The 11,847-nt window shown below is 47.6% G+C and overlaps 1 protein-coding gene across 1 annotated transcript; it reads right to left on the reverse strand.

Moving 5' to 3' along the window:
• Positions 1-210: 210 nt before the first annotated feature.
• On the reverse strand, positions 211-10,043 carry LOC149275617 (cell division cycle protein 27 homolog). Its single transcript, XM_089504505.1, is given in 21 exon segments — positions 211-231; positions 233-265; positions 267-295; positions 743-923; positions 1,034-1,108; positions 1,225-1,353; positions 1,682-1,799; positions 1,938-2,146; positions 2,319-2,471; positions 2,611-2,783; positions 2,971-3,178; positions 4,165-4,264; positions 4,410-4,525; positions 4,616-4,727; positions 5,219-5,430; positions 6,078-6,235; positions 6,555-6,652; positions 6,981-7,106; positions 7,493-7,640; positions 8,251-8,326; positions 10,017-10,043. Coding segments are annotated over 21 exon segments (2,502 nt in total).
• Between the last annotated feature and the right edge of the window lie 1,804 nt (positions 10,044-11,847).

Consider the following 11,847-nt stretch of genomic DNA (forward strand, 5'->3'; position numbering starts at 1 on the left):
TCTTTAATTCTCTGCCGGTCATTAAAACGAGAGGATGGGAAGCGGGAAAAGAACTGCCGACAGCGGTAGACGAGGCAATGATGAAGATGATACAAAATGGCGGCCTGCCAAAGGCGTCTGAGAAGGCAAGGGTGCGAGGCCGGGGAGGGGGTTGCAGAGTAAAATAACAGTCAACTCCTCTGCCCCACAGGTCCGGCAGGGTAAGAGGGGTTAAAATTCATCGCTCTCAAGCAGCGTGCAATTGTGTGTCGTCTGCATCGGTCATTGCTGCTCTCCTGCGATTCGTCGGTTCCCACTTCAAAATAAACAACAAAAGGACATGGTTAATAAGCGGAGCCATCCTAGACTCCATATGTTATCGGATATGCCGCGTATACTAAAGTGCAACCCTCCTGTCTGCCATCTCTGAACCTTCGTTAAAGTCTTGCAGATGCCAACGCCAAATGGCGGGCAACAGGTCTCTCTCTCTAGCCATAGATATACCTGCGGTGAGGTACGGAAAGGTCATTCAGATACGAGATAAGAGTCTTTTTAGACACATTCACCCAACTTTTAGGACACAGAGCATCATGGGAGGTGCAGCTCGACATTTCCAGTCCCTGGCAGGACTCCCTGAAACGCACTGAAAAGCTATTGTATCGGGGGCATTTCAAAGACGACACCGGGGAGTCATCATCACCTTAAAACCCAAGGCGGGTCGCGCAGTACACACAACAACCGTGTTAGGATTCGCCACGCTAACCTGATTCATAGGGGTAGCACTCGCTAATCTGTTCTTCCTGGGTGACTGCCTCCTCGTCGTCTGGCAGGTACCGCTTGTCTATGGCCTCTTTGATCTGGTTATTGGCTCCTTTGGGATCCAAGTCCATGGCCCATGAGAAATTCATAAGGGCCAGGTGTGTCTGCCCCAGCTTCTTGTACACCTAAGGAGAACTTTCATTTACTCGGTGCGAGGCGGAAGTATAACTGCATGATTACACACACATATTATATATATTTATTTATTAGGACTGGAAAAGGACCCTCTTCCTACCTTTCCTATGAGAAAGTACACAAGAGATTCCTTGGGGACAATCTGTTTCAGTTCCTCAAGCTCCTGCAGCGCAGACTGAAAGATGTGTAACAAATACATTAGCGCTGTATGTCGAGACCTCTGGGTCTAACAGTATCAGATACAGTAAGAAGCCCACTCTCCACCGGCACCGTCACAGCCGCCATACGCACCTTGTACTTCTCGTTGGCAAACAGAATGGAGGCCCGGTGGAACTTGCATAGAGGATTTTTGGGGTCAATGGAAATGGCTTTGTTCAAAGTGTCCAAAGCCTTGTCGGACTTCTTCAGCGCGTGCTGCACCTGCGCAAAGACCAAGACACAGACATGAGACACTAGTCACATTGGACCCAGGTGTCTCCAATGGCCAGCTTTACAGGGAGACCAATAAACTAGGAGGAATATAAAGGGAAGGATAGCCAAGCACCTCTGCGGAAACCGAGGGACCAAATCCAGGCTCTAGCGTGGACAATAAATGGCCAATTAACCAAAATAGACGGCAAGTGACTGCATCATTCTGCAATTGGGAGGAGGGCAGGAAAAACGCCTAAGTAAGTAGCGTCACTAACCCACCACCTTCACCTAGCACGAGAGGCGAAACTCGCTACGCTGGAAGGAAGGTGGCACTTACCACTCCAATGTGACACAGCAATACAGAGCTCTGGGAATTGATATCCAGTGCCTTTTGGAAATGCATCTCGGCCAGGCTGAACTTCTCCTGCTTGTAGTAAATCATTCCGAGACCGTACCTGTGACAGGAGAGCAGATATTAAAAGACAGGGCAAGCAATGTATAGATGAGTACAAGCCAACCAAAGGAGGCCAGGCTAGCCGGGACATCACCAAGCCCAACGGCTATCAGTAGGCGCCTCGGTCTGAGCAGCTCACCAGGCATTGTAGTGTCTGGGGTTGACGCGGATTGCGTTCCTAAAGCAGGCCAGAGCTCTGTCTAGCTCCTCGGTGAGTACGAACTCGTGCCCTAGCAGCGTGAACGCGTAGGCATAGCCCGGATCCACCTGAATCGCCCGCTGGAAGAACTTTATGGCAATGTCATGCTCCCTTTGCAAACTGAAGCAGTTTCCAGCAGCACACCAAGCCTGAAAATAGAGAAGGCAACATAAGCTACAGAGAAGAGGGCAACTATGTTCTAGAAGCCATTCTCTCCCTACTGATGTGGTCTAAAAACGATCCAGTAATACATAAGCTCTTCATTTCAAAGCTGCCAATATGTCTCAAAAACCCTCGCAACATTTGGACACATCTTGGTACCTCCGGGGAATTCTTGTCCATGTCTGTAAGATCTTTGGAGAGGACAGATAACGCCACGTCTTTTTGTAAGTGCCATAGCGTCGTCGAGTATATCTCCATGCCCTCCACTCTGTAGTTTTCAATCCTGCGCACATCAGAGAACACCCGCTCCGCCTATAGAAGTGTGAGGGGGGGGGGAAGAAAAGAAAAAAAGATGGCGACTTCAGAAAGAATGAGCTTGGCCGCGGCATTTCTCTAAACCCCCAACGACTCCATGGCGCGAGATGTTCTATAAAAGGTTCCGGACTCATACCTGCAGATATTCCGCCATCTCGAAGTACGCCCTGCCGATCTGGCACAGCACCCAGCCCGTGTTATAATGGTGGGACGGGAGGTGACTTAGGATATTGATTGCCTCCTTGCAGTTGTACGAGCACAGCGCCAAATAACCTCTCCCCATGTCCCTCAGGAGACTCATCAACCCTTCTAGGAGAGAAAAATGCTATTTTCAGATGACAAAAAATTGCTTTTTTAAATAATTTACAATATTTCTATTAATAGGCCTAGGATAGGACTTGGAATAATAGCTCAGGTATTCAAATTTAGCTGCAAAGAACGTCACATGCTCCAATTTTGCCCTCGAAGACGTTTGGTAAACCCTGCTCATCCTCACCGGCAGCTGCTTTCTGTATACTGAGCGCCTGGATCTGCGGGCCAACGCTGGAGATCTTCCCCTCGGAGATAATGGAGGCGTCCAGCTTGCTAATTTCCAGGCTCTCGTTCAAGTTTGCTTGCGTGACGCCGCTTTTATTGGTTTTGCTTTTTGTTTTCCGGTTCGGGATTTTGGGTGGAAATTTCATTTTCAGCTTTTTACTATTTTCCTGCAGAGGGAGAATCAGAATTATGGACGGCGTTTTATAAAAAGGTCACACGCAAATAACCACAAAGCACTGACCGGACCGGGCTTAATCCCGCCGTCCAAAATGTGGCAAAAAAATAAATAAATAAAGCGTCATCCGACACAAGTTTATGAACGCCAGCATCCAACGCAATTCTTTTTTTCCCCATGAGTGTTTGATATGTAAATAAGTAGGTTTGTTGCTACGATTTAACAGATAAAAAGCTTGTAACTTGCATTGTCTATACCATGGATGGTCTGGATTTAATGGTGGGTGGTCTTGTGGCCACCGACAGCCCCATGGAGTTGCCCTGCCAGCCTCCACCTGGTATTATACGGCCCGATATACCCTCCTCTGTTCTGCTGGGGATTAGGTCAGTCCTTTAGTAAGAACAAGACCTCAAGCCCCCCCCTGCTATTTAGGGAGTAGATGTGCTTTAACATGCCAAGCACGGCAGCAAGAACAGTCAAAAAGGAAAATCATAATAATAATGCCAATTATTTAGGGAAGTTAGAATTACCCATTACTCCCCAGGTTCTTATTTACATGTTGGCGTAACATGCTTACATGCAGGCTGTCCTCAGAGTCCTTTCTGATTAAAAGCCCCGTGTCAGGCATGTCTGCAACCTCAAACATAGGAGGTGACGGTAGTAATGGCGCCAGAAATAACAAAAGCCGCTCTCTCAGTATACAATCAAGTCATTGTTCGGTGTACTATTCACATGGCCAGACTGCTCTCCTTGTCGAGATCATGTCTACAATGGCCGTGTTTGTGTGTTCCAAGAGAGGAACACGGTAGACCCAATAGTTGCATGCAAAGAATAATATAGTAGCGTGGGCTGATAAAGCCATCCCAATGGATTTCTATTAAAAAGAAAAGGAGGAGGAAGCGGCAGAAGAGGACAGGTTAAGGTCCTCAAAGTACCGCTTACAGCTATGACGACGGAATCTGGGTATCCACAGCTTACCTTTGTGGTGGAGCTGTCGTTGGTGAAAAGCCGTGAGCTCCGACGTGGTAACGCATTGGGCGGCGCGGCTATTGTTGGGCTCAGGACCTGAGGTGTGGTGCTGGAGAGAAGATCCAGAGCATTAAGGGACATTTCATAGATTTAACCGCCCAACTTACACAAACATGCCCCTTGATGCTGGCTAGCTTTTAGATAAAGGAATGAGAGGAAGCATTCAGCTAATTCATGAACCAGCGCAATAATACCTTGTCTGAGGGCCAGAACCTTGAGTCTGCATGAGGAGGACTGGAGTGACATCTCGACTGTTGCCGCTCTGTGAGAAGACAGACTTTGTTCCGGTTTGACTGATTCTGGGAACAGACTGAGAAAAGGGGAGAAGGAAGGTTAGCAACGCAAACTATGACAAGCTGCCAGCTTGCCCACAAGGCGCATGACACACAAACCATCATACCTTTTTTGCCGGGGCGCCGCTGGATGGCACGTCCAGGACACACGACGAGTTGTAGTTTTGCAAGTAGGATCCATCTCCAGGGCTGGGAGTTTCCAATGGCAAAATCCCAAAGCTGAGGGGACACCAGACACACGTGAATAACATGCCAATAGACATGACGGATTGCTCATACAAATCCCCGTTCCTCATTCCTTTACCCTAGGTCTTAGCATGTGGCGGCTCTTCACGCAGAAGAGAAACAAACGCTCTGGTAAGAAGAATGACCACCAAGAAAATATGGATTGAATGAGCACCGACTCCACCATAAAACAAATTATGAATTGGAGAGGCTTTGCTCATGAAGAACATTCATTCATGGCTTTAAGGGCCATCCATTCTTATGGCATCATTATTACAGGAACCTCCTCGGAACAAGTGACTTACCTTCTGAGGGAGAAATGATCCAATAAGCCAGAAAATGCTTTGTATGCCAACTATGCTCACTAAATAACTTATTACCTTGAGGGCTACAGAAAGGTGTCGAGAGAACATGTCATATTGCACACTGGGATTAGTACAAGTGGTTCGTCAGAAGTCAACAACAGCCATTGCCAAGGATCTTACCTTGGGGTTAGTGGACTTAGTGCGGCCGGACCCCCCAACAGGCTGCGTCCAGTCTTTGGTTTGTTCTGCGCCTGTTTGGTCAAGATGGAGGAGCCGGTCCCCAGGGGGTAGGATTCAGGGGAGATGACAGTTGGGTCTATGTAGGACACCGACGTATCTGTGTTCAATAAGTATTTTGCATTGGAGGACTCCAGGTTCAGTCTGTTCAGTTCCTGCAAGAAGCAGAACCGATGGCCGGCACCTTTTACCTCCTTGGAAGAAGACGGCGTGACGCTGTGCTGCGCTGCAAGTTACATACTCTCATTCCTCTGCTATTTACTGACAAATTCTATGGTGACCAACAGAGTCACACAAAACGTGCAAGCGCATCGCGCTGGACACTACACAGAGTTTAGTTTATGCAGAACGGGTATATAAAAAGCCTGTCGGACCACAAGTTCTACCACCCTTGTGTAAAGAGATGCAATACAAGAGCTCCATTCTCTCCACCTATGCACCACCATAGTTAAAGCTTCCAGATCACCACATGGACACAAACCCGAACGCACAGAGCATGCTCACTATTGGAGAGCGGCAGCTTTGACGCACCGATTAAGGCCTGATTATTAGAAGACTTCCCCGGACATAGCAAAAGTAAAAATTGCGATGACCCCATCGGTGCTCGCTAGGAACCATACAGCAGATTCTGCGGAGGCTGTAAAGAGGAGGACGAAGCGTGGTGACAGTGCCCTTCTAGTCCTCCTGGCAAGCCACGAGCTAGTCTTGCGTGGTCACTTTTACTAAAAGACGGTCCGCGGGGGGATGGCCGTACTGCTGCGGCACAAGGGATAGGTGTATAGAGGAGCATACGCACACTTACTATAGTGTCTTGCGGAGTTTCCATTAACACTGTGTCGAGCTGCCTGTGCGATATCACGCTGTGTGTGTTCACCATCACTGCACAAGTGTTAGGTGGGCAACTGCTAAAGTTCTGGAGGGAGGTCAGTTTAAAAGTCTGTTCTGGATCTGGCTTCTCACCTTAAAAAGAGAGAGAGGTGGCTATTACTTCGAAAGCAATACAAACCATTTCCTAGGAGTAACAATCATTTCGTGATAGAGAGGATAAACATATCTAGAAAGCCATCAATAATTGGTATTGGTCATTGTGATCGCGGCCTTTACTACAATCACATCTCATACCTGCCAGGCAGCGTAACATCACAACAGGCCTCATAATATACTTTAATCGAATTAAATTAATAAAATGGTTAAGAAAATAATAAATTATCCTCTGAGCCTAACTACCGTAGCATGAAGTACAAGACATTTATGGCACATAGTCCTATCAACCACTTACCTATTTCACATAAGGATTCAAACGGCGACCACAAGAAGGGATTTAAACTAAGGCTCTTTTGGTAACATTCGGATCCTTTGGCCAGTCTATCTGTTTTGCTACACAAGAAGAAAAAAAGGTAAAGAACACAACGTAAGTAATGTCTTATTAGCCACTTTTAGAAAGGAAAACTATATGTTTAGGTAGATGGCCAAGGCAACAGCTTTACTTGCTTGGGCTAAAACATCGGGGCTCCTACAAGCCATAGAGAAAGGGCCCAACTAGCGAAGATCCAGTGCCTTCGCTACAGAGTTAATAAACAGCCTACAGGAGCGAGGTAGCCGATGGGCAAATGTTACACAACTTATAGCTTCAGGGAGGCTCGCAAGAGAAGCTTGTAAGAGATTCTAGAGAAAGGGACGGAATGGATACTTCGTGACCACTTACCAATATACATGGCCGAGCAGCGAGAGTGTAAAGCAGGCAGAATCTCCAAATTCTGTAACTATTTCCTCCTGGCTCTTTTGTTTATTCAGCACCCCGCCAGCCAGGATCTGCTCTCCCTCGGCAAGCCTGTAGGCAACAGGAGAAAATGTGGTCCAGGAGCAGAAGACGCAGAGGGTGAAGTGTGGAAGGAGACGGGCAATGTCATCCGAAAGGTGGCACTCTTGTGTAATGGCAAAAAAAAAACAAAAAAAAAAAAAGAGAAGAGGGCAACAGACAGGGTGCAGGGAAGGGAGGAGAGAGTCGGATGGGGAGGTTTCTGGAGAGGAACATGATGAAGAGGGACATCTGGGGCAAAGCGGAGAAAGAGACGTGGCTGCGAGGAAGACCGGACAGGTTGGGTGACAAGATAAATACGTGAAGGAGAGACAGAGCCGGGAGACACTGGTTACAGGTTAGAGGGGAAAGGACAAAAACATGGCCGTCAGAAGGGGGCGAGGGAAGGGAATACTCACTTGCTGAGGTCCACGCAGCATTTCGCTAGAAGGTATTTACACTGTGGGGTTGTGCAGCTGTGGGTTTTCAGGAGTCTGTAAGCCTTGTATGCTTTTCCTGAGCGGTAATAACACGTGGCCAGCAGAAATAACGCCTCTTCCGAATGCACTGCGGGCAAAAAAAAAATAAAATAAAATGCCTAAAAGGCTTGTCGTTCGAGAGCGTACTGATTGTGAGGATAGAAGAAGATATTGCCCCCTGACACACATTTCACCCCCCCTACCTTGCTGGGAGAACAGGGTTTTGGCTCACCACCTAAGCTTTATTCACTAAGGTGGAAGAAGCTCACAACGCATAGTAATATCAGGATGAGGAAAGCAAAAAAAACTTGCCCGCTTTCAGAAATAATCCCCCCAGCACGGCAGCCGATGAAGACGTCTCTTTGGCCCGGATATCATTGCTCCCGTTGTACGGAAACGCTTCCAACTAACGACAATTCAGCGGCAGACGGCAAGCAGATGAGCCGACGGGGGAACTTCGGAGCATTTGACTTAATAAAGGGAGTGCGTACCGCCAGAGCTATTCTAATTAGACTATTAATCATGATATAAAGGTGCTAGTACATACATTTTATGTACCATCGGGACACCAGATGGAGGAAGGATGGGAGAGCCTGGTGGGAGAGGTTCTATAACCCTTTGTATCTGTAAACGTCTGATACAGTAGCATTTATTTGCCGCTACGTTGTAGGTTCGGACGCGGTATCCTCGGCACCTACCTTCAGCGTAGAGTCTTTCGGCCAAGAACACGGCGTCTCTGTACGCGTAGTGATTCAGCGCTTGCCATATAGCAGCCTGGGAAGAGAAAAAGACAAAATGCACCAGTGACGGAGAATCCTTCCACCAAAACACCACCGCATTCAGCTCCCGTATGTAAGGGGGTACGCCATATCCCCCCCAACACGCCACACAATACGAGGGAACGCAATCGGTGTCACAGTTAGAAGTGTTTAGGAAGGAATCCATGTACTCAGGGATCGCAGCATCTCCCTCCCAGGATACGTCCAGAGCAGATGGGGTTAATGCTGTAAATGAGTATTGTAGCCGAAAACATCTGATTTTTAATGGAATCTCTTCAAAGGCGTACAGAGACCCTTTATCACTCCCATCACTCCTGTGTTCCAACGGCCCTTTATCACTCCCATCACTCCTGGGTCCCAATGGCCCTTTATCACTCCCATCACTCCTGGGTCCCAATGGCCCTTTATCACTCCCATCACTCCTGTGTACCAATGGCACGTTGTGTTCGCTGATCCAAGTTTAAGTTTAAAAGGATAACTAATGGTTAGAAAACCCTTTGCAATTATGTTACAGACAGTAGTGTATTACAGACCCTTATTGCACATGAGGATCCTGTAAAATCTCGCAACAGGAAAGGGTCACACTAGGAAAAGAAACGTCACTAATCTATCCGATATGTCTCAGGTGTACATATACACCACATCAACTATACAAAACTATACATTCACCAGCCTCTGTTCTTCCGTCACGGGGTATTTACATATGAAGGAGTTTTGACACAAAACAATAGAAGTAGAGCTATCGCCATAGCAACAAATGAGACATTCCAGCGCATAGAGCAAAATGCATCAATTTGCACCAGAATAGCCCATCATACACCCACCGCCTTTCCAAATCCAGCACTATTTACCATCCTGCTGTCTCATCGTCAGAAATCGCCCCATCGCCAGAAGCCGCCCCAACGCCTCCAACCCAAGGCTTTCTTGGAGACGTCACCAGCACGCATCCAGCTGTCATCACAGACCCCCAGCTAGCCGTAGGGGAAAGAGGCGTTTGGCCGGAGGGTGCGTAAAAGGAGAAAATGCATACGGAGGAACCCTGCATTAAAGTGCAAATGATGGCTGAAGGTCCCTTTAACGCTGCACCCCTTTATTAATAATACGCACCCCCGTCCATGGAAACTGAATGGCAGCCGAGCAGGGGGCCCCCCGCCGAACAATATCATTAAGGCCGTTTTCTGCCCGGATTTGTAACCCTGACACCTGTCATACAATTTCACCCCAACACGTCTTCCCAGCTCAACCCTGTCAAGCTCCCTTTCATTGCCCAAGATTCTGCCCCGACCCCCACATCGGCAAGCCTCCTCCTTACCCCCAACCATCCAAATACATTTCCAATGATACCCCCATCTACTTGCCCCAGATCAATCTCTTCTCAATTTCACCCTGACCTGCTTTAGCCCCGTTTACCTGCTGATACCCTAGACTGCTGCACCCCCTCTCTCATCACCCCATAATCTTTCTACCCCAATACCCTCCTTTCCCTGTTAAAAGCCTTAGCTACCTGTTCCCCATTATCCTCTAATAAATCTGGCATTTGCCCCCCCCAGAGCATGTCATTACCCCCCCCCCCATGCTGTGTCCCCGGCTGCCTCTTACTGCAGTCTCCCTCTACACTGCCCATTACCCTCACTAGGCCTCAGGCCTCGGTGTGTAGTACTCGGCTCAGCCGGGCCCCCTCTCACCTGGACGGGTTCCTGCAGCACCGTCATTATCCGGCCTTCCCCTCGGCCTCCTGTACGAGCTCGCTCTCCCACTCTCGGGAACTCTCTCTCCCCTGTCGGCGACTCTCAGGACGTCAATCGGGCGGCTCCGGCTCATTTAAACTCACAGCGACCGTTACCGGGGAGGCCGCCGGAGACAGCCGAGTCCTGGCGGGAATAACCGACGGATGCCGGAGACGAGACTCCGCTGACGGAAATAGCCGATTGTATCCGTAGAAAGCCGAAGGTAGGAGAGCAAATCCGAAAGTTGCCGATTGGTTACGGAAATCCTCCGAAGGCGACGAAGTGGAGGGCAGCAGTAACCTACTAGAGAAGAAAAATAAGACTGCCATCTAGCGGTCATAGCACATAACTGCTCCCCAGGTCCTCCACGGGCAGCTGGCCACATGGGCAGCTCAAGTAGATATTGTATTAAAGCTGCTGTTCCACTTACTCTTTCATCATGTAAAATTCCCTATATTTGCCGGGAACGCTTAATTGTCACATAGCACAAAAGCATGCACGAATGTAACGGGTGTATGAAATGTTAAATAAATGTTAAATGTCTCTTTGTTGCTTTTATGTGATCAAAGCTTTAGTAAAATAACAGAATTGATAAGGTTTATTAATTATTATAGAGACTACAACTGATGTGTCGGCCAATATTTAAAGCTAAGGTGAAGCCAGCTGAACATATTAAACAATGGGGGTTATGGCCAAAGAGGAGCACTTTTGTCTTAGTGGGTGTGGTTAGAGGTGTGGCTGGAGGCGGGGTTTTACAGAAACTTTTTATGTGACTTTTGCCCTATTCTGGGGCATTTGTGTAACTGAGCAGGCTACGTAGAAGAAGAATAATGGGTTTTATTCACACCCCTTAATTTATAAAGCCATTTCCCGCTGTCTCTATACACATTATTGGGGCTTTTAGGGCTTTAGAACCCTGTGATATCCTCATACCCAGCAAACATTCTGAGCTCCTAGAAAAGAAGGGCATCAGGGGAGGAAAAGGGGGCATCAGGGGAGGAAACAGGGGCATCAGGGGTTTGGGTCCCAAAAAGGGGCTGGGGAAACCATACAGTATGTATGTAGCATTGGAGTAGGAGGAGAGCATCTGCTGCAGAAGGGCTGCAGCTTCTTCATCAGGTAAGTGCTTCTTCTTTCCTGTATTTATAAGAAGCATGTTAAAGTACTCACAGAGGGTAAGGGTTACTCACAGGGTACATCAATAGTGGGGCTTTCAGGGACATTATACAGACCTATCAAAAAGATACTGTTATTCCATTTGCTCTTGTGTAAGTCAAGTTAATTGACATTGTTTTTAAAATACACAAAATAGGTCAAATAAACAGATCTGGATCCCTCACTTTGAGCTCCATTATTAGGTTCTGCACATTTTCACCTTTTGAGTTAAATTTATAAATAGCTGTTGCAATTCTTGGGTTTAACAGCAGAGGGCAGCAGAGCCTTATCAAAGCTGCAGGGGCAAGTACTACTACTACTAAACTACTGCCAAACAATTACTGGAGCCCCCAGGGTAAAAAAAAACATTCTCAGACCCCCAACAAAATCCTGTTTTATAGGACAATACTCGCTGATATACTACAAGCAAGCAACGCACCTGGGGGGCAACCAACATCTTACACCCCACATTAAAACCCACCAAACACACAGAAGGGAAAATTGGCCTGGCTGTGGTATGTCAGTTAAATTGCCCTTAATCAGGACACTTTACAATGTTATTTTATGATGGGGGTTGCTAAGCCAAGTAGATGAATTAAGGAGGCACATGAGTTTACACAATTAGAATGCTGTT

Source organism: Sceloporus occidentalis, unplaced genomic scaffold (genome assembly GCF_023333645.1).
Source record: "Sceloporus occidentalis isolate IW3139 unplaced genomic scaffold, rSceOcc1.0.p SCAF_274, whole genome shotgun sequence".
Classification (NCBI taxonomy): Eukaryota; Metazoa; Chordata; class Lepidosauria; order Squamata; family Phrynosomatidae; genus Sceloporus; species Sceloporus occidentalis.